The sequence below is a fragment of the Dermacentor albipictus genome, chromosome 10 (assembly GCF_038994185.2).
Source record: "Dermacentor albipictus isolate Rhodes 1998 colony chromosome 10, USDA_Dalb.pri_finalv2, whole genome shotgun sequence".
In the NCBI taxonomy this organism is placed as follows: domain Eukaryota; kingdom Metazoa; phylum Arthropoda; class Arachnida; order Ixodida; family Ixodidae; genus Dermacentor; species Dermacentor albipictus.
In genome coordinates, this window is record NC_091830.1 from 24252073 (window position 1) to 24275288 (window position 23216).

Below are 23216 nucleotides of genomic sequence, written 5' to 3' on the forward strand. Positions count from 1 at the left end.
CTCGTGTGAAGGGCATAGGAAAATCATCGGAACTTTAGATAGCATCTCTTTCGGGAGTGGCCTACATTTTTAAACTGCGCTATCGTCGGCTCAGGATTGGAGGCTAGAAATGAGAAAACAGGCACACCCCATACATAAAAGAGGTGCTAACTCGCCGAGTAAGACAGTCTTGAAAAAAAAAAAATATTTAAATAGAACAGTAGCCTTCATTTTCTCTTCCAGCAGCCAACCGATTACTGTGAAATTACCCCCCCAAAAATTTTTTTTCAAAGACCGCTTTAGCCATCTAAAACTAATTTTGTGTTTCTCTTTACTATCATCCTAAAGCAAACAAATGCTTTCATTATTTTTTCTTCAGGCGCTCGCAGCCAAAGAAGCCGGAAATGCGGCATACCGCAAGCGAAACTTCGAGGCCGCACACCAGCATTATGACAAGGCCATCGAGCTGGACCCGACGGACATGTCATTTAGGACCAACAAAGCAGGTGCGTTGTTGGATCTGTCTTGCCAAAAAAAAAAAACGATGCTGCACAATTTTTTTCGCATAGATGTGCCATTCTCATTGTCTGCCTTCCAAGGCGTACAAATTTATCGCAAGCAGCCAAGAGGTCATGTGATGCGGCCGCTCAGTGCAGTTATTGTTGGAATTTACCGATGTTTGTGTGGGCTAGTTTGTACGTAGCGCTTGCTTTAGCTGCCAGGCAGTGATGGTTGTGCCGAGCACTGTTTGTACCAACTGTTTCAGTTTATGAGTGGTAGTAATTGTCAGCTGAATGAGTACTGACATTTAGTTGCGAGGTACAAAAACTACCCTGTGCTTTTTGCATCTAAAGGAATTGCACCTGGCAAGTATGAACATTGGGGCAATTAGTTTCTGTAAGGCTAGGCGTGATGTTGTTGCTGATAGACATAAAGAGGCATGGTGAAATGTGTGTTTTTTTTTTTCTGGCTGCACTTGTGTGACAGTTAAGTGATGGGAACAAAGTGAGCCAGAATAGTGTGACATTGTGACATTAGGACGCATCTACCGCCTTCCTATATAACAAAACGAAAACTGGTTTGTAGAAATAAGTATGTAGAAAATATATAGGGCGCTCTAATGATTGCTGGTAGTTTTTTTTTTTTTTCTAGCGTGTACAGGGCATTAACCTTGAGTAAATGCAAACAAAAAATGACAGTTGAAAAAGTCATGGCAGTACTCCTTTTTGAATGCAGTAATTGCTGAAATGTAGCTACTTTTGTGCTACTTACAGATTGAACACTTGTCACATTGTGTAACCTGTGTATAGCAGACCTCGAAAACAGGGGTACATTGTTCACGCCTGTGGACAAGAGAAAATTTGTCGTTATCCCATACCTGCTTAGTCTCCCAAATTTCTCGTAAAGCTTATGAATTTTTGGGCTCGTTCTGTTCATTTATGAATGTTGCGTTAAGCTTTACGAAAAATAGATTCTGTTTGCAAAAATATCGTAAAGAAGCGATTGTACCTACGCCACCCTCATGTGGCCGCAAGGTGTCATAAGAGTACTTGCTTCAACCAAGTTTATGCCTAAATAGTAAAAGGCGAAATTGGCACCAGTGGGAGTTGATAAAAAAGGTCAGTTATTTCTGAAAATTCGCAAACCAGCTTCTTCCATTCACCACAGTTGTACAACATACCGATTCTCCAAGCTAGCGAATCTGTGAATGATGGCTGTGATAACTGTGGAATGGCCAAGGACTTAATTTCTTTTGCAGGCTGCATATGCTGCTGGTTAATGTTGTTAGGATGCTGATTGTTGTCGCTTGTCTTGTTCGACAGCCGTCTATTTCGAGCAGAAGGATTACCAGAAGTGCATCGCAGAGTGCAATCAAGCCATTGAAGTTGGCCGTGAAAACAGGGCAGACTTCAAGCTCATGGCAAAGTGAGTGTTGCGTGGAACTTCTGTTGTGTTTTCTCTAATAGTCTTTTAGTGTTAACCATTTTGCATGGTATGCGCTTGAGAACTTCATTTCTACGACTTTAATATTTTACATTTTCAGACTGTCCTTTTTGTTCGCAATAAATTGCGAGTGCTTGACTTTAGGAAATTAGCCGACCCAAGGTGTGTATTGTGACACAAGTGTACATTTTCTTTCGGAACCGATATCTTGTGAAGTGTAGGTTATTTGCAAAAATCTCAAATCATGTAGCTTGCAGTATTTGTAATGCGAGTTACAACTGCTAGGTCTGCAGGAGAGATACTGTTATTAACAGTGCATGTAAGACAAACTTAAGGGGCCCTGAAACACTTTTTGAATATACTGAGAAATTGTTGCCAATGTGTAGATGCTCCTGTGAACACATGAGGCAAGTATTGTAGCCCAGCTCGCAGCAAGGAAAATTTACAGCCTCGGGTCAAAAATGTAGAAAAATCAGTTGCTCCTACCTCTGCAATGTCATCATGCAGCGTGATCGCAAGCAGTAATGCCTGCCAGTAGCTGTTGGCTGATTTCGTGATCGTGAGAACATTCTCAGTAATACCATTACGCTAATTTTGAGTAAATAAACTATATATGCCTTTGAATCTCAAAAAGAAAAAAAAAATCATTTCATCTTGGCACTGCCGGTCTACGTATGATGGTTGCGTGTACCTGCGTAGTCTAGTCTGTCGAGGCTTCCACAGGTGCCCTGACCAGCTTTCTTGTCGTGACAGCTACATGCATCTTCACTTATGCTTGAAGGATTCGAGAAAGTTGTGGCAAGAGGTTTGTGAGGCAACATACTTTAATAAAGAGGTCATTCTATGACTAGTTAGAAAGTGTTTCAAGGCCCCTTTAAAATTGAATAAGTTTCAGGTTTACCGATTTTCTTCATGCTGCCAAAATGAACAGAAAAGCTGTAGCTGTTTCCTAAAATGTAAGTTGCGTAAACAAAGACACTTGAACATATGCTGCTACGCTGCACCGCAGCGGTCAAGCACTGCTTCATACGTGCTGCGCTCTTGGCCTTTCTGTTGACAATGTGAAATGCCAAGGCGGCCGCATTTCGATGGGGGCGAAATGCGAAAACACCCGTGTACTTAGATTTAGGTGCACGTTAAAGAACCCCAGGTGGTCGAAATTTCCGGAGCCCTCCACTACGGCGTGCCTCATAATCAGAAAGTTGTTTTGGCACTTAAAACTCCATAATTTATAATGTGAAATGCCTCTCTCACCACATGGATCTATCCGAGTGGGAGATAAGGCACATTGTAGCCTGACCATCTGCATTGATTGGGTAGGATTGATGGCGTGCCTTATTTACGCAAGGTAGTGGGATTCGCACCTGAAAAGTAGCGAGTACAATGGCATTCCTTAGTTCCCACATTTCTGCTGAGCTTGTTAGGTGTTTGCAAAGCAGCTTACACTAGCAGAGCTGCCAGCTCAGAGCACTATCTTCTGCTCCTTCCCATTGCAGCTGACTGATGTTCATGTGCCATCAGCATACTAGGTAGCTTTGTTGCAGTCGGCAGGCTTCTCTGTCAAGCAGTCCCTCTTCCTCTGTTGAGTTAGAATGTTCAAGTTTGTCTTATACAGTCTCTGGATCGAACTGCATTTGACCTTTGTTCAAGTTTTGATTATTACCAATTTCCTAATTACCCCCTGCAATGCCTCAGTTGTTATGGCCTTCTGCTGTTTAGCACTACGTCGTGGGTTCGACTGTCAACCACTGGCGTCTTGTGGTGATGTGCAGAATGCAAAAGTACTCATGTACTTTGATTTAGGTGAATGTTACCCACCGCCATAGCGTGCTACGTAGCCGACTGTCCCATCAGGCACCAATTCTATCCAGTGAAAATTTTCGTTTCGCCACATTTCTTGCGTCTTTGGGATCATGAACAGTGCACTGCTTCAGAATGGACAAAGAGTTGTCAGTTATTCAGTGAGTTTTGTCATGTTTGCAGCATAGCGAGCTCTATGCGAGAGAACTCCTTAAGAACCAGCCACTTGAAAGAGATGCCTGAAGTGAAACGGTGTGGAAAACAGCGAAGCAAACCCATTTCAGGCCGTCGCACGGTGGCACCAAGAGCAAATACTTGGCCATCTACCTCCCAACTCCCTCCACTGAAACACTTTGCACATATTCAAGTTTGCAGCACAGGTCCAATCAGAAGTGGTTTAAGATTAATGCGATACATTTTATTTTTATCAGTGCGTTTGCTTTGATGCAACAACCTGGCATGCACAATTGTGCACTTGTAGCCTGAAGGGGCTATTTCCACTTCCCCAGCTGCAATTGGAATGGAGAGTGAGTTGCAGCTATTCTGAAAACTTTAATGAATGTCTATCAAGCTAGAGTACTCAGATTACGTCTAATCGTGCGGTAGCTAGAACGGACCAAGGTAGACTTTCGTTCACAAAGTTTAAGGGGGGAAGCGGGGATCAGATCGCGATTTTCGCGAAAAAAATCGATTTTTGAAAAGTACGCTTTTCAGAATCTACAGCATCATTTCTATCTTGTACTGAAATATTTCACCGAAAAACAAACTCTAAGCACTTAAAATAAATATATTTGTCGGTGCCGGCGTCCACGAATCCGCCCGAAATCGCGAAAAAGCCGCGAAGTTCAACGCGCGACTGCTCGGCTTTCCCGCCACGGAGCGCCGCCATTTTGGTATCGTTGGAAAGCCCGACTCATTGACTCTTTGTCCCAGCCCTTCCCTTCCTCCCCTGCCAGCCAGCAAGCGCACAAAAAAAGAAAAACAGGAGAGTGGCAGCACGGAGCAGCCAATGGCTGCCGCGCCCCGATTGGCTCTGCGCCGCGGCTCGTTGTAAGGCGCCTCCTCATTGGTCGACGCCGCGCCCTAATGGCGGCCGAGGCAAGGAGCGCAAGGAGCGTCTGCTTTTGTCCGCTGCTGGGAAGGCTTTCTGGACTTTCCTTCTCTTGTGTATCGAGGACGTCGACCACGTGCAATGGATCCGCGCACGTTCGAAAAGAAGTACCGGACGAAGCATGCCTACGGGAAGCGGAAACGCAAGCCCGTCACAGCAAGGAAGAAGCTGCGATTGTCAGCAGGTGGTTCGGCCGAGCCGAGCGTCCGTTCAGAATCGGCGGAGTACGCGCCCAACGTGCTGTGCGATCTCTCGCCCAACGTGCTGCGGGATCTTGCGCCGGGTCGAGCACCAGCCAGCGATAGTGAGACGAACCATGACCTTTTGCCGTCGAAGCGCGGGCGCAGTGTTACTTCACCGGTGACGATCGACATGCCAGCGAGTCTCGCCGTACGCGAGCGTCCCGTCGCAAGTTCGTCCATCACAGATCACGGAGTGAGCTTGCAGCGGTCATCGCCGCCCGACTGCAGAGCATCGGAGACGCGCTTCCGCGGTGAGTCGTTCAACGCCGAGATGTCTCCGCAGCCAACAACCGCCAGTGAAGGCAGTCCCATGCCATCGACGAGTTCCGGCGCTTCGACGGAGCTGCAACGCGGGCGCACGCTCGCTGCCGCGGATGCGCCGGCGGCCGACCTTGCCGCTCATCGCAGTGTTGACTGTTCGCCCAGTGAACGTCGCACTATTCAAGCTCACCTGGAAACACGATTTGTGTCCGCGGAAACTGCAGAACTGCAAGCGTCGAGAGTTCGCGAATCGCTTCGCGCGGTTTCAGCAACGGAGCGCAAGTTCGGGCTGACTGGCTCACAGGAAAATGCCATTCCCGCACCTCCAGAAGAGGAGTTTATGCTTGTTCAAGTTGCTGCTTTGAACTCGCTGATTGGTTCCCTGCTTTGCCCAACTTGTCAGCAGCCCGGCCTAGCAGTGCACCGCGAGACTGAACTGGGACTAGCTGTGAAGATGGTACTTTCATGCATTTCCTGTGGTAGTACCCTACAGTCTGAGTGGTCCTCACAAAGGAAGAGCGGCTCTAGAGCTTTCGAGGTCAACATCAGAGCTATGCAAGCAATAAAGAGCATTGGGAAAGGACCAACTGCTCTTAATGACTTCTGGGCCACCATGAATGTCTCGCATCGTGGGTTACACCACAAAACATATGATGGGCACCTCAAAAAGACTTTCAAGCCTGCCGCAGCGGCAGCTGCACACAACATCTTCACAGAGGCTGTAGAGGCAGTGAAAAAGGTGTACACTGAAATGGAGACAACATTTTCAAAGAACATAACAGTAGTGTATGATGGCACATGGTTGACACGCGGCCACAGCTCCCATACCGGCGTAGGCTGTATAATTGATTTCCATACAGGGCTTGTGTTGGACTGCATAGTTCTGTCCAACTTCTGCCTTGGGTGCAGCCGACAGCCAGCAGAAAGTGACCCCAACTATGCTGAATGGAAGCAGCAACACCAGTGCCAGAAAAACACTGATGTGAATTCTGGAAGAATGGAGGTTGAGGCTGCACTACAGCTCTTCAGGCGCTCCTTGAGCAGAAATGATTTACGGTACACAAATATAGTTTGTGATGGGGACAGCCGCATGTTTCGCACCCTATGTGATGAAGAAGTTTATGGTTTTGTGCAGCTATCTAAAGAGGACTGCATAAATCATGTTAAAAAACGAATGGGGGCTGCACTTCGCTCTTTGGTGGCCAAGGCAAAGAAAGGAGAGCCACTAGGTGGAAAGGGGGGCCTGACACAGCAGCTCATCAAAAAACTGACGAACTACTATGGCCTTGCTCTGCGGAACCACTCAGAAGTCGAGGAAATGCAAAGGGCAGTAATGGCGACGTACTACCACATCACATCAACAGATGATGAGCCCCATCATGAGCTGTGTCCCCCTGGCCCCCTTAGCTGGTGCAACCACCGATCAGCTGAGGCAGAAGGGCAGCCAGCACCAGCTCACAAGTACAAGCTTTCAGCTAAAGTTGCTGAAGCACTCCTGCCTGTGTACCAGCGCCTCTCAGACCCTCAGTTGCTGGCCCGGTGCAGAGGAGGCAAAACTCAAAACGCGGCTGAGAGTCTCCATTCAGTGATATGGTCACTAGTATCAAAAGACCAGCATGCCTCACTGTTTGCCGTGGAAACAGCAGTGCACGAGGCAATTTCAAAGTACAACTGGGGCAGTCTGAAAGCTTATTCAGACCTGTGCACAACATTGGGCCTGCGCCCCGGTGCCCTCTCTCTTCAGCGGGCTGTCGAGAAAGACTCCCAGCGAATGAAGAAGGCACGCAAAGTCCATCTCCTGAAAGGACAGAGGGCTAAGAAGTCACCTGCTGCCAAGGACACCAAGTTTTACAATGCAGGAGCATTCTAGACAGTGTGTGCCAGTATGGAACTTTGAGGCTTGTTTTCTCAAAAGTTTGTTTTGGGCTTATCACCACGCTCGTGGAAAGCATAGAACGGCAATGGGAGCACGGATTTTAATCCTGTTTGTTTTGCTGCAATTGCTGAAGTGTGCCTTATGTCAAGACAGTCTCAGATTTACCATTTAGCCTCACCATTTTTTTATTACACAATAATTGGAGCATGATACATTCTAAACATAAAGAGAAGGTGCATACTATATCGTTTAGAAGAAGAGCAGAGAAATTTAAAAAGAAATTAAGAGAATCTTGACTTAGACTATACTTCTTAGTAACTATTAAAAACATTTACAGACCCATAACCCATTTTGCTGTCACGCTAGGCTTTCCACGAGCAAGCAACATGTGAGCAATATATAAATAATGATAAAATAAAAACTACTGAAGATATTATTGTGAAACTTTGCAGCTGTCTGTTTGATGCTATTTCGAACCTGTATGCCAAATTTCATCACTCTAAGATAAAAAATGAAAAAGTTTGTTCCGATCCCCTCATCCCCCCTTAAGCTGTTGCCCGCAGCCATGATGAAAACCATGCGCGTCATCTGACTGGCCTTCCAACTGTTGGATCATCTTTGTTTCTTTGCGTCCCTCGGTTCTCGGGGTGATGAAAGATTATACAAGGAGGTCTGGCATGGAAAGCTCAAGATGCTGGCTTTTTCTGAGCTTGCTGGGCACAAACATCTTCATTTATTTACCTGTTTCTTTAAACATGCCTTACATCAGGAATGCAGGACAAGCATAAATTGTTTGCAGGACTGGTGTGTTTGGCTGTAGCAACTGACAGACAAAAGTGCAGTCATTGCATGCACCAAATCTCCATTCCCTGTCAACTTGGCACAGAGCTCAACTCTGTATCTATGCCAAATGAGCAAGTTTTTTTTTTTTTCCACAGTAATCATGCGACTCTTACCACCCCTCATTACTACCTTTGTGGGTGCAGGCGTCTTGTAGGAAAATTGGTGCCATTTGAAGCTGCTTCACGATTCTGAGCCTCAAAAATTTTTAACAACATAAGCCATTAATTACTGGACGTGGGGAGCATGCACAAAAAAAACCCCTCAAATTCAGCCTCAATGACATGGCAGCATAGCTTGGCTCATCCCACGGCTTGTAACGACTGCTGGATCGGCTAGACTTCTGCTTGTGACGAAGCACTGGTGATAGAACATAAAAGTCATGCTTTCAGTTAATTTCGGTGGCCCATTTAGTTGGCAGTCATGCAGGCCAAGTAAAAAGTATTGAATAGTGCTACGTAAGGCGTACAAAATTTTGGCCGTCCTTTTATACATTGTCTATGGAGCGAGTGACAGTGCTGGTAAGTTTTCCATGCAATTGAGCATATCCAAAATATTGGTCGGTGACTGTAATGGTAATGAGAGTCACGACTGTGAATGATGAGCCTACAGAAGCAGCCCTGTCATAGCTATGCTAGGAGACAAACTTTTACTCTCATAGCTGCCACATGTCAATGTGTTCTGTTTCGTGCAGACAATTCCCGAAGAGTGAAAGTAGTAAACACCTTAACCAGCCGAGCTTAAGTTGTTTTTGATCACCAATTGTACAAGGCAAACTGAAACTGGGAATGTCGCGACTGTGGCATTGGTGTGGTGACGCACTGCAGCGTCAGTCTAGTTTGAGAAAGTTGAGCTTGCCGGCAGGCTGGCCTACTTTGCGGTTGAGTTGCTCGTTAGCATTAAGAAGGCGGTCCAAGCAGTCATCGCGGGCTGGCGCTTTGTATGAAGTGCGTGATCTCTCGATGGCAGCTATTATGGGGGCACCGACATCCATTATCTTGTCGGCTGTCTGTGCCAGTGAGTTGAGGGATTCAGAGGAGGACACACTCAAAATCATGCACGCCTGCTGAGACAGTCTGCAGGAAGAGTTCGCGTAGAATCGATGCATCCTGCGCAGCAGAGCGATCGACGATGAGATGCCGCATGCCATGCAGAAGCTCCATGGGCTTTTGGTCACATTCCTCTGTGGTGAGCAGCGCTGCAGCCTACGCTGTTCTGACTCAGTGGTTTGCCGTATAAGTTCCGGGTTTGGAATGTAGTACGAGTTTTCAGGAGGCGGAGAGCACTGAATGTCCCTGACGATGGCAGTGACAGCAGGCAGTAGCACACTTATGACATAGTCATACCTCGCAATTTGTGGCGTCCTGTGGTGTCGTCAGAAAAGTGGCTCGACGCTCAGAAACCAAAGTTCTGGGTCAGTTGCCGTGGCATTTGGCGTCGCGTCATTGAGGGGTGATGTGTCCATGATCTGCTGTGATGGACTGTACTCCAGGCGTTTGCTGTCATGACCCGGAAAGCGATGGAGAAGGAATGAGCAGGTGGCGCGTTGCCGTCCGGGTCACCACTTCTGGGGAGACGTGTGGAGTTTCTTGTCCCAGATTTTATTTGTCTTCGCTTAAAATGCAGACAGCCACGGGACCCTTTGATCTTGCCTGGACGTTGTTCTCTACTGCTCTGGTTCGAGCGCATGGAGATGTGGAGCCACAACTTGTCGCCGCCATCATTGTCGAGACGCTGATAGCTCGCCATAAGTTGTTAGCTGCCTCCAAAAACTTCGCACCAAATATCTGTTAAAGTAGAATTCTCTGTCACATGACTGGACCGTTCCTCCTTGGAGTTGATGAAGGGGTTGCCCTCAGCCATGATGAAAACCATGCGGGTCATCTGACTGGCTTTTCAGCTGTCAGGTCCTCCTTGCTTCCCTGCGTCCCTCGGTTCTCTGGGGACTAAAGACTCTGCGAGGAGATCTGTCATGGAAAGCTCAAGATGCTGGCTTTTTCTGAGCTCGTAGGGCACACACTCCACCTTCAAGCAGAGTGTCCCCACTGTGTTGTGAAAAGTGCATGAGCACTAACATAGAACGTAGAACCAGCCATTATTGAGTAGAAAAGACAAGCAAATTAGGCAGAGTACTTTTCCTTGCGCACGTGCATTCTGTATGGGCATGTGGACCTACAATTGATATATACCACTCGAGTCTGATCAGCAGTTTTGTGCAAGGAAGCTACCTTACTTTTTACAGTTCGTGTTGGTTTGCTTGCTTAAATGCGTCCAATAATGAAAGTTCTTGATTGTCAGTCAGCCTCGAGGACCTTTGCAAGTGTATGTTTATCCAGGTGAATTAGTCTTGGAGGGAGGGGGGGTGGTGTTGCATCACAAGGAGGAAATTTGGGGGGGGGGATGTTCATACAGTCGATCCCTGATATATTGAACTTGAAGAGGACAGCGAAATAGTTTGATATATATATCATTTGAAATATAGCATATGTCTATCTGAAGCTTATACGTGACCTCTGCAAGTCTCAGACGTATTCCCATGGTCATGAAAAGAGGTAATTTACCATTTTGCCACTCCCAGGCCATCTGGGTCTGGGAGAAGCTGGGGAATGTGCAATGAGAGGTCGAGTGAAAAATAATAGGCGTAATGTTGAGAGACTGCAGCAAATTGGGGTAGACTAGGAAGTAGTAAGCAGGTGTTGCCAATATATTGACATGAGGAGGAAGAAAGCGTTGGGTCGGACATGTAAAGCATAGGGCAGATAACCGGTGGTCAGTTAAGAGTTTCAGAATAGATGCCAAGAGGAGGGAAGCGCTGTCAGGGACAGCAGACAATTTGGTGGTGCTGGGAAATTTTGAAATTTTGCGAGGTCGTGGGATTGAATCTTGGCCGTGGCGACCGCATTTCGATGGGGGGCGAAATGCAAGAGTGCCCTTCTACCATGCATTTGCTACACATTAAGGAACCCGAGCTGGTGGAAGAGTCCCCCACTACAGCATGCTTCATAATCAGATCATGGTTTTTGTAAATAAAACCCTGGAATTAAATTTCGTGTGTGTGTGTGGGGGGGGGTGAATTTCGAGGCATAGGATGTGGTCGACTGATGCAGGCTTTAGTCTTCTGTGTCAAGCAACCTCTTTCTGTATGTTAAACTATAATGCTCAAGTTTACCTCTTGTACCGTCTCTAGATTTGGCTGCATTTGACTTCCGTACAAGTCGTTGATTATTATCAATTTCCCAATCACCTTTGGCAACATTTTGGTGGCTGTGACCTGCCGCTGAGCGTAAGGTCCTGGGTTCGGCTCTCACCCAATGCTGCCACATGGTGATAGAATCCAAAACTGTACAGGTACTTTGATTTATGTGAATGCTACCCTCCACTATGGCATCCCGCTGCTCAGTTTTGGGGTGTTACACCTCATATTAATTCCATGTTTGTAATGCAAACAGGAATGAAGAATAAATTGTAGCTGTTCTGTAAACTTCAGTGAATGTCCATTATGATGTTCACTGAATGTATTTTATTCTCTCTCTCTCTCTATTCGGACAAATGAATGAAAAGCTAAATCGCCCACAATTATGTCTTCTCGTGTACCACTGCCAAGCAGCTGTAGGATGCAATTGGCCTCGCCAAGCCTTCTCACTGGCATTTTGTCGGCGCACCCAACATCCTTACGATGTCCAACACGTATTGTTACATGGCCGGTAGATTGGACTGCATTCCACCTTTGTTGAGTTGAATTGGTTGCCCGCAGCCATGATGAAAACCATGCGCGTCATCTGACTGGCCTTCCAACTGTCGGATCATCCTTGCTTCCTTGCGTCCCTTGGTTCTCAGGGTGACGAAAGATTCTGCGAGGAGGTCCGGCATGGAAAGTTCAAGATGCTGGCTTTTTCTGAGCTTACAGGGCACGATCGAAATCTTTGTACAAAGCATTCCCGCTGTAGTGCAAAAGGTGCATTTGCGCAGACACTGAATGTGGCATGAGCTATCATTGAGGAGGAAAGCCAGTAAAATGAGAAAAAATTGGAGGACGCTTAAGCTTCGCCTTCAAGAGTGGAACGCGACAGCGTTCCCATCGACCGGCCAAGGGGTGTAAGACAATGCGCTATGGCGCAGGGATCACTTACGAGGCGCCCCGCATCGGACTTTGCGCCCACCTATCACACGGAGAGCGTCGAGCAACGCAGCGTTCGGCGCGGCAACGAAACGTGCGCCTGAGCAAACGGAACGAACCAAAGAACTCGGTGTCTCGGAGGGGGAAACGATCTACGCCAGCCAAACGTCGTGATCGGCACGGGCAGGGAGATAGATAGATAGTAATCTAAAGAAAGGAACGGTGCTTGATTCTGCAACCCGTGTGGGAGCATGGCGAAGCGTCGTCAGGGGAGAGGGAGTCGGGGGAGAGGGAACCGAACCGCGCACAGCCCCAATGCGCGTATGACGCGCCACCTGTCGGGGCAGCGCCGTACATTGAGAGGAGGGGGTCTTCTGTGTTTGCCGCAAGATGGCTCTGCGTGTGCAGTAAGCGCAGAAGAAATGTAGCGGAAACGTACTTCGTTATCGTGTAAATGCGACTTCTGTAAGTTACAGGCTCATAATTACCGATGTAAGTTACAGGCTCATAATTACCGATATACACCGCAGTATAACTTTCTCGGCACGTTTTTAAGGCAACACCGCGTTCACTAGATGCGCGTTTGTACCGCTTTCAAGCATCGAACTCGTGGCTGAGTGGTAGCGTCTCCGTCTCACACTCCGGAGACCCTGGTTCGATTCCCACACAGCCCATCTTGGAAGTTGCTTTTTATTTATGAAGTGCCTGCCGTGATTTATCGCTCACGGTCAACGCCGCGGACACCGATGCCGACGACACCGGCTTTTCTGCGACACGAGCTCCTTAACGCTATCGCGTTAAAAATGCTCTTTTGGTATGTTTGTTTATAGTGAATGTGTGTGTTGTACACTTCTGTACAGCATAGCATAGGTATATCAAGCCCTCTCACTGGCTTTTTGTCGGTGCACACAACATCCTTGCGATGTGCAACGCGTATTGTTATAGGGCCGGTAGATAGGACTGCATTCCATCCTTGTTGAGTTGGAGTGGTTGCCCGCAGCCATGATGAAAACCATGCGCGTCATCTGACTGGCCTTCCAACTGTCGGGTTATCCTTGCTTCCTTGCGTCCCTTGGTTCTCAGGGTGACGAAAGATTCTACAAGGAGGTCCGGCATGGAAAGCTCGAGATGCTGGCTTTTTCTGAGCTTACAGGGCACAATCGAAATCTTTGTACAAAGCATTCCCGCTGTAGCGCACAAGGTGCTTGTGCACAAACACTGAACGTGGCATGAGCTATCATTGAGGAGGAAAGCCAGTAAAATTAGGAAAACTGCTTTTGTGTAGGTTTGTTTATAGTGAATGTGTGGGTTGTACACTTGTGTACAGCATAGCATTGATATATCAAGCCTTCTCACTGGCTTTTTGTCAGTGCACCCAACATCCTTACGATGTTCAACACGTATTGTTACACAGCCGGTAGATAGGACTGCATTCCCTCCTTGTTGAGTTGAAGGGATTGCCTGCAGCCATGATGAAAACCATGCGCGTCATCTGACTGGCCTTCCAACTGTCGGATCATCCCTGCTTCCTTGCGTCCCTTGGTTCTCAGGGTGACGAAAGATTCTGCGAGGAGGTCCGGCATGGAAGGCTCGAGATGCTGGCTTTTTCTGAGCTTACAGGGCACAGTCGAAATCTTTGTACAAAGCATTCCTGCTGTAGTGCAAAAGGTGCACGTGCACAGACACTGAACGTGGCATGAGCTATCATTGAGGAGGAAAGCCAGTAAAATTGGGAAAACTGCTTTTGTGTATGTTTGTTTATAGTGAATGTGTGTGTTGCACACTTGTGTACAGCATAGCATCAATATGTTTTTTTCAAGGGATTTCGGGGGGGGGGGGGGGAATTGTAATGGCTGGGAAAAAATAAGTGGTGAAAGCTGCAGATTGCTACAGCAGCATCGGTGACAGCTCTGAATGGCTGCCAGTGCAGTTACTATTCGACGCCTTGGCATTCTCACTGGGACCAGGGGCGTTGTTCCGTGACAGTGGCCTCCTTTTCACTCTTGATATGCTTCACCGCGTAACACAGCTTTATCGTGGCGAAGCTGACTTAAGAGAACCAGTAATTATGCAATGCATATAAGATACTTGCAAAACCCAAAATAAGTGTTGCGATGCGGTTGGCGGACTTGGCCCAGCATGCATTGTTGCCAATAGATTTTAGCTGATGCACACTTCTTCGAGTGCTTCGCCAACTTTGGTTAACTGTTGCAATGTACTGATCGCTTGAATGTTTCAGTGTTCGCATTTATCAGCTTAGTAAAACATCTGAAAGCAAATTTGCATTGCTCCGCTAAATTTACTTGGCCGCCGTGTTCAAATGCAACCTACGAAGCGGGTACATTGGACCATGGCGAAATCATATAGGAACATAATACATAGGATTCAGATAGGGACCACTAAAACACAAATAGCAGCCGGGAAATTGCAACAGCGAGGAACATATCAGTGGGGTTCCACTGTATAAGGTGTTCTTTATATGGACACGTGGATCCAGATTTGATGCAAACCATCCAGTCTAGATGGCAACTTTGTCCAAGGGAACTAGCTTTCTTGTATCTTCGAAGTTTGGCATGGGTTTGCTTGTGAAGCCTTCTTCTCTGGCTTTCTCGGGCTCTTGGCTTCTTGAAATTTGAGGACCTGCTGTGTATTGTGACTAAAGGAAATTGTTTGCAAGAGCAACACTTTCTGAAATGTGGGCTCCTTGCAATAAATTTCAAAAATTTATTAAATTGCAGTAGTTGTAACAAGTGCCATGGCTAGGAATGGGGTCTACAAGAGCAGTACTGTCAGTAGCCAGACTAACGGGACAAACTTGAGATTGAGTAGCTTTTCTTTTTATTGTTATCAATTTTCCAGCCTCAACCAGAACAAAGAAGCTAGTAGAACATCTGTTTAGCTAGAATGCTCAAGTTTGTCTTATTCTCTGTCACATGACTGGATCGTTTCTCCTTGGAGTTGATGAAGGGGTTGCCCTCGGCCATGATGAAAACCATGCGCGTCATCTGACTGGCATTCCAGCTGTCAGGTCATCCTTGCTTCTTTGTGTCCCTCGGTTCTCGGGTGACAAAAGACATTAGCGAGGATGTCTGGTATGGAAAGCTCAAGATGCTGGCTTTTTCTGAGCTTGCAGGGCACAAACTACATCTTCATGCAGATCAGCCCCCACTAGAGTGCAAGAAAGTATGCATACAAAAACGTGGAACACAGCGTGAGCTGTTATTGAGGAGAAAAACCGGCAAATGTGGACCTTGTGCCCTTGCGTGCGCATGTTTATATTTTCTATTGAAACACGTAGACCCAACGCTAGCGCATACTGGTTGAGTCTGGTCAGCAGCTTTGTGCAATGAAGCCAACATACTTTTGGCAGTGGGTGTTGGTTTGCTCGCCAAGTGTGTGTGTGTGTGTCACAAGGCTTCCAATCACAAGAATTTGTGATTTTTCAGTCAACCTCAAGGATATGCAGAGTAGGTTTATGCAAGCCGGTTAGTCTTAGCGTCTCTGATCACGAGAAGGAAATCTACAGATAAAGTGGTTGGGTGTGGTTACAGCAGGCATTGCCATGTCGTAACTGGTAGCTTGCCACAATCTTTAAAAAGAAAAGGGTACAATCTGTGGGTTATACCTGTACTAACAACAAACAGTATATACCTGTTTGCAACAAATGTTGTGTGGAGAAAACCTTTTGTGTTCAAGCTGGTTCTTTTTTGCCCATTCTGTAAAGCTGCTGTCATCCCTGCAAAAATGTTCAATGCGATCGGTGAAATTCTAGAGACTTCACGTTGCATTGCTATTACCCGGATAAATCCTTTTATTAATCCATTGCAAAATCTCCATCTTTTATTGAAATCACTGCCGTGTTTTGTTTTTTAAAAAAAAGTTCTGTTGAAATATTTGATTCCTTCACCGTGTTCTGATAGCTTGCAATATCCCACTCTTCCACAGGGCCTACGCTCGAATGGCTGGAGCATACGTCAAGTTAGAGGACTACCCCAATGCTAGGACCTACTACCAAAAGTCCCTGACCGAGCACCGGATACCAGACACGTTGACCAAGCTCAGTGAGGTGTGCAATTGTGAAACCAGAAACATAATTTTCTCTTCTAAATAAACCTGTCACCATAAAATCTGCGAAAGTAGAGCTGTTCAATAATATGTTATCAGTCTAGTGCAGTGTGTCTTTTTAGTGTACCTGTGAAAAAAAAAGCATGACCTAGTAGAAAGGATGTTACAAATTTGTAGTTAAAATATTGAACATTGTTGTTTCCGTGTTAGTGGTTGTGCTAGGCAATGACTGTCAACTTTTTTTCCCGGTGCGTATTTTATTACTGAAGTGAGAAATTTATTTTGTGCATCTAAATGACAGTCGGTGGGCACAGATAAATTTTTGTAAGTTCACTGCAGTTTTCGGCAGCATATGAAACACTTTTCGCATGAATTGCCAACAAATCAAGGCATTCGAGGCAGCGTGTGGTTCCTTGAACTCCTTAATTCGGTCGTAGCAGTGTGGAGTGCAGCCTCAATATATTCGAAGACCATTTTCATGCTGCCCCAGGCGAGTGGTACAGCATGATCGGAGCGTATAGCAAGTGATTAGAACATGCAGCACGCTCCAAAATTACTGTTCAGAGGCCTAGCGTCGGTGGGATGTGACGTGCGGACATTTGCAAAACATAGAGGAGAACCACATCTGTGGCATCGAATTGGCAAGCGATGCCATTGAAGTTGCCAATTCTGATTTCCAAGATTAGGGGTGCGATCTTGTACGCATTCCAAAATAGAACAGAGGCGGTCTGTTCCACCGAGCCACACACGATTGGTAAATTTGAACCGTGACGAATGCCGTGATGTGAATTGTGACGCGATATCTGCTGTCAATCATTCCGGGTCGTCTGCTATCGGATGAAGGCAATGGAACGGACTGCCCATTTCGTGACATAAATAATGGACTGCCTCCGTCCGATTTTGGAACGCGTTCAAGATCGCACCCTAGTTTGGCATTCTTTCTCTGTTGGATATTTCCTACAGGAATCATTGGGCCAGAAAGGATTAAAGGGGCCCTGAACCACTTTTTATCGAACCACTTCTATCTCCGATTCTTTTTTTCTAAGTGGGGATTTTTTACTTCACATCTTGTTAAAACTTCATCACTCATGCTCTTTGACATGCTGAATACAATTGTCCAGAGGATTTTTCTGTGCAACAGGTAGTTTGTAAAAATTAAGAAGTGTGGTTTTTGACTTGGGTATCTATGAAACATTGGTTATTAAATTGCGACCAGTTGCTAGACGATTTAGTCACTGTCATGGTGGGCTGGAAGAGTGTAATACCTGCTTTGAGCTGATGAGCCTGCATTTTTCTTCACAGGTCGAGAAAATCATCAAGGAGCAGGAGAGAAAAGCGTATATTAACCCAGAGATATCGCTAGAAGAAAAGAACCAGGGCAACACGTTCTTCCAGAAAGGCAAGCCCACTTCTCTCAGTTCGTTGTAGTGGGTTAAAGGAGACACTAAAGAGAAAAAAAATAATTTGAACAGTATTAATACAGTGGAATCTCGATGATACGATCACGGCTAATACGAATTTCTGGATGATACGAATTTTTCTGTGGTCCCGGTCGAGTCCCATTACTTTCCGACGTGCTAGACAACGGTTGTTACGAATCAATTTTCGACCCGCATCGGTTGATACGAATATTACCGAAGACACTTTGGAAATTTGAAAGTGCTTGGCGAAGGCCAGACGCTGCTGCCGTCTGCGCTCCGCTTCTCTGGCTTTACTGCTCGGTGAAATGGCCGGTCGCCGCTGCCGTCTGCGCTCCAATTCATTCGCTTTGGTGTTCGGCGATATCGCCTGTCGCTGCTGCCGCTTGCGTTCTGCTTCCCTGCCTTTAGTACCCGGCGATCTAATCAGTCGATGTTGGCGTTTCCGTTCTGCCTCCCTTGCCTTCGCATCTGGTGACATGTTCATTCGTCGCACGCGCATTCGCTCCTTGTTCTTCTGGTGTTTGATGTTGGGGGAATCCGGCGTCCGCTGCCGCTTCTAGAAACGCTTTGCGCGCAATAACTGGGCCGCTTCGGAGCTACGGGTCTCACTCGACTGCAACGAGACGTCTGACGAAGGAGCGCCGGTGCAGCTGCCACCGCCGACGCCCGCGCGCTTGTTCTACCGCTACTGTGTGACGTCACAGTTGCTATGCGCAGCTGCGCCCCCGACCGGCGCTCCGGTTGCTAAGGAGGGGAGGAGGTTGCGCCGCTGCGCGGAGAAGAGGCCACAGTTGGCACCATTCCAGCGCACGGACGGACGCGACCGCGAGCTCCACCGACGGCAGTGAAAGAGAACAGCGCGCAGCTACGCGATTTCTCCCTCTCTCTTTCGGTGCGGAGTCGCGGACGTGGTGCCGGACAGCGCGGAAGCCGCGACTGGTCGCGAAGAGTTTGAAGCGGTAGCACTTTTGTTGCTTTTCCTCCTTTTCCGCGTGCCATCGGACGGAGTGGATGCTGTGCTTCTAGCCGCGTTGTTGTCTTTGACGTGGGCGACGGCGAAGGACCACCACCGGCGGCTGAAACGCTGCATGCGCTCGAAGTTCTGAGGCACGGATGAAATCAGCGACGACACGTGCACGCGTTTTTATGGATTTGAACAAAGTCTGCTAATTGACCTGACAAAGAAAAAGAAGCAGAAGGACATCGGAGACTTTTCCTCCAAGAAATAAATGATTTTTACGTACGTGTGCCTGAGTGAATTCACCTCTCACTCTTTAACTTAGCTAGATTTCAATTATTGGATGATACGAATTTTGGCTAATACGAATATTTTTCGTGACCCCGTGAGATTCGTATCATCGAGATTCCACTGTAAATAGCCCTTCTACAATGACAAAAAAAACGAAAGACAGGATGGAGACGCCACCTTGAAGTTGTCGCACCAGTTTGCCGCAACGTTGCGAATTTTGACAGCACCTGCTTGGGCCTAATTGATCTTGTAATGTTAAAATGAACTGCATTGTATTCTGACTGAGCCAAGACTGAACTTGGCAAGTTTCAGGAACCCTGCAAAGTATTGGTAACGCTCGAAGTGCTGGCCAAAATTCCAGAAATGCGTCCAGAAAATAATTTTTATCGCACATTTGGATAGCGTCTTTTGCAAATTCGAAATAAAAATGGGGGTAGTAAATTCACAAGGCCGTGTCTTGAAGTACACAAATTTGGGCTCTGGCGGAAGGTTCTGCCCATCTAACTTCGTTCCTTGCCTTGCCATAACGGAACTGTCGTCGTAATCGGCGGCATCAGTCACTGGATGCGTCTAAAGCACAGAAAGCAGTTCCACCACCGTCAGTGCTTTCATGCAAAAGCAGATCATCGAGGGGGCTTGATGGCTTGATGGCTTGATGAAATGAAAACCGCGCTTTTGCGACTGGCATGGCAACTCTTGAGTGCCCAGACACATGGACGAGACAGAGCTGTCCTCTGCATTACTTTTAAAACTTATTAAACTTTAAAAATTATCAAACTTTAAAAATTATTTTAACTGAGTAATTGTCCACACCACTTGGGGGAAGGGTTAAAACCAATAGCGCTTAAGTGAGTTCGACTGTTTTTTCCCGTGAAACCAGGTTATTACAATGAATATTGTTAAATGGGTTCAACTGTACTGACCCATTTACACTTGAATTTTAATAGCCTACAAACTTGCCAAGCATAGCCGTGATGAAAACCATGCGCGTCATCTGACTGGCTTTTCCATCTGCCGTCCCATCCTCGCTTTTCTGTGCCTTTCGGTTCTCGAGGGCAGAGATACATAGCGGAAAGGTCTGGTTTTGGAAAGCTCGAGATGCTGGCTTATTTCTGAGCGTCTTGGCAAAAACATTGGTCTAAACTAGAAAGGCATTAACAGTTATTGTTATACCAGGTGTTTTTTCTTGGATTATACAGACGAGAAAAGGTAATTCAACTTTCATTATCAAATTACCGTTCTACAATGCCAATAAAGCCACTCTAGCCATGATAAATGACCCGGTAAGTCGTAAAAGACGCAAAAACAAGACTGGTGGCGACGCTGCCTTGAAGTTACTGCACCAGTTTGCCGTGGCATTGTGGATTTGACGGTATTTGCAGCAAGCCCAGTTAATTTTTTTCAGGGTTCGTCAACCTCATTGAAGTCCTTAAACTACTTTTTATTTTGGGGGAAAAAAAATTCAAGGGCACCGAGAACTTGAAAATAAATGTGCTTGAATTCTTTGAAAACTGGGGTTGGGTTGTGACTTTTTGAACATTAAACTGACAAACCGCATCAAAGCTATGACATAGACACTGTCTATTGGAAGGCAATCCTTGATATTTTCTTTTGAGATTGTTAGCACACGATTGCAATGTGGCATGTCCAAAGCCACTAACGACATGCTTGTTTGCATCACCATTGCCATTGTGGAGCTAGACAAAGCTAGATCAAAGTGACCAAGCCGTGCTACTGATTTGTTATTTCGTTACAAACGAAAAATTGATTGCTCACATCAACTCCATTATGAGTCCATTTTCAAGCCACTTGGCTTTGACAAGACGAGCTGAAGTTGTACACAACAAACCATCATGCCAGAATGCATTGAAATCATTACAATGGGGACGTAAACTTGGAAAAGTGGTATCCTTGAGATGCCGTTGAACTTGGTGTCAAACGTTCAGTACGAGCCCTGTTTATCGGTAGTGATGGGTTGCATTCTGTTCTAAGGGAGTCAAAAACTTGAATGTAGCGAGTTTCAAGAACCTTGGTGAGCATCAAGGGCCCCATTACAATATAGTGGTTTGAAGTCCATGACCTTCGTCTTATTCTTTTAATAATCAATGTGTTAGCACAAAATTAATGAAAATTAAGTTCTTAAATATTTTAGCAGTCTTAAACTGATATGTTTGTCTCTTTAATAATCGCTGTTGGCAAGTAGCACAATTCTAGTCTTTTAGCTTGATTACTCAAAGAAGCGATATTACTTGCACCAAAAATTAAAATGTATAATTATACAAGAAAATTTCATTGAACATTTAACTGATTACGACACATGTTGCAATATTTTAATTGTAGCTGGTGAGTTGCCTACTTGGAATGAATTCTCAGGATGGCGCAAATTTCGACATACCTTTTTAAATTATGCATCTGAATACATTGGCATCAGTTATTCTTGCGCTTCAGTGCATAAAATGCCGCGTCATTAAAATAAATGGAGGAGCACGGTATTCTTACTGCTAGTCCGACATCGCGTATATGAAAACCAGTGCCATCCTCGGAATTATTCCCAGTGGATATTCCTTGCAGCCTCACTGGCTACAGTTTGTAAACTGCAATTTGTGCTGCGCAGTAATCAGTGAGATCTTGTCTGTGATTTAATTGCGCATTGAAATTTAATGTGCAAGTCCGCCTCTTCGAGCAGTTAAGTTCAAGGAATAGTGGTATATCTGCCACGCACAATTTGTTCAAGTGCTGTATAGTCTAATAAAGGACCTGGTATGCACGTGTATACCAGGTGGGCAGCCAAGTCACAGCCATGACCAACTGCAACGAAATTTTACATTACATAGAGAGCCTAGTTCCAGATAGTGTAACTATGGAGTAGCCTCCTTGCAAAATTTTGTCTGAAATGTGAGTCGATGCATCACGAGAACCTTGCAAAAGTAGGCTTTTTTTTTTTTTTATTGCCATTACCACTCATTGGAAACGACATACAACTGAGAACAGTGAAAGAGGGCGTGGCAGCACCCGCGCATGACCTTGGAAATTGGGTGTGTGGCCCCCAGTGCACTGGGGGATCTCGGAGGCCGTATTCTGGGAGCTGTCGCATCTGCTAACCACCAATTTGTTGTCGACTCAAATGAAATAAATGACTAGAATGGGCATAAAGTGAGGCCAGCTGGTGCAGCACGGGGTAATTGGCGATCACTGGGAGAGGGGCCTTTGTCTTGCAGTGGACACAAACGGGGTGTCTGCTTGCACAACCAATCTAGCCATAGTGAAGTATCGTTGCGGTTGGCCCTTCATCATTTCTCTTTAGTTATCCTTTAAATGTGCTTGCATGCAGGCGACTACCCCTCGGCGGTGCGTCACTACACAGAGGCGATCAAGCGCAACCCAGACGATGCCCGGCTGTACAGCAACCGGGCCGCCTGTTATCAGAAGCTGGCTGAGTTCCACCTGGCCCTCAAGGACTGCGAGGAGTGCATACGCCTGGACCCCGAATTTCGTATGTTTTGAAAATCTTTCCTTCTTGTAGTACGGTTATTGTTGGGCAGGGTTCATTGGGGCGTATTCCAGAACCAGAGGCCGTAGTCTTGTAACAATTCGGTTTTCACCATAATTGGTCACATTACAGGAAGTGTGACTACGTTTAAGGCGTTCACACAAATAGCCTTGATTCTCCGCAATAATGGAAAAAGGGCGCAAGGATTCTAGTTTGAAATTTCAGCTGTCTTCACACTGTGCAGCATTTTGTTTCATGTTGTCTAAACAATGCACGTGTCTATTTGCAATATCCATACCTGTTGAGGGTATGTTGAAGTGCTGACAGCTAATGGGGGGGGGGGGGGGGTGCTGCGTTTTTTCACCAAGCCAGAGGGGTGGAGCTGGCTACTGGAACAAGCACCATAGCAGCAGGCAGTAACCGAGCCGTTGTAATACCTGAAAACTAAACGGAGTTCGATGTGTGTGGCATACCTCTGCCTTAGCACATGTACAAACTGACGATGGCACTCTGTCAAACATGTTCTTCCTCCATCACTCTTATGGACACCTCCATGTTCAAGTTCACCAATCTGCACTCTTCTGATCGGCGTTTTCCGTTTCCCTCTCCTTGTGTCGATGTCTGAATGCCTTTTTCTAATCCCACCAACTGGCTAACTGTGTCATTCTGAAGGGCGTGCAGTTGTTCCAGCCCATGCCACTTCCATCTGAAGCTGCGTGGCCAAAAGCTGTGATGAAAACCATGCGCGTCATCTGACTGGCTCTCCGGATGCCGGGTCCACCTTGTTCTCTGGCGTTTCTCGGTTCTCGGGGAACACAGAT

The 23216-nt window shown here is 46.4% G+C and overlaps 2 protein-coding genes across 2 annotated transcripts in view; both read left to right on the top strand.

Moving 5' to 3' along the window:
* Stip1 (Stress-induced phosphoprotein 1) overlaps positions 1–23216 on the top strand; it is a 29020-nt gene that overhangs the window by 1985 nt on the left and 3819 nt on the right. The window contains exons 2-6 of the mRNA XM_065455996.1: positions 359–485; positions 1803–1905; positions 16116–16236; positions 17538–17634; positions 22237–22398. Coding sequence (XP_065312068.1) covers positions 359–485; positions 1803–1905; positions 16116–16236; positions 17538–17634; positions 22237–22398 — 610 coding nt within the window. The remainder of the gene's footprint in view (positions 1–358; positions 486–1802; positions 1906–16115; positions 16237–17537; positions 17635–22236; positions 22399–23216) is intronic.
* On the top strand, positions 5308–7299 carry LOC139050718 (uncharacterized). Its single transcript, XM_070527389.1, has one exon. The coding sequence runs from the start codon at positions 5348–5350 to the stop codon at positions 7205–7207; it is 1860 nt and encodes a 619-aa protein (XP_070383490.1). The 5' UTR covers positions 5308–5347; the 3' UTR covers positions 7208–7299.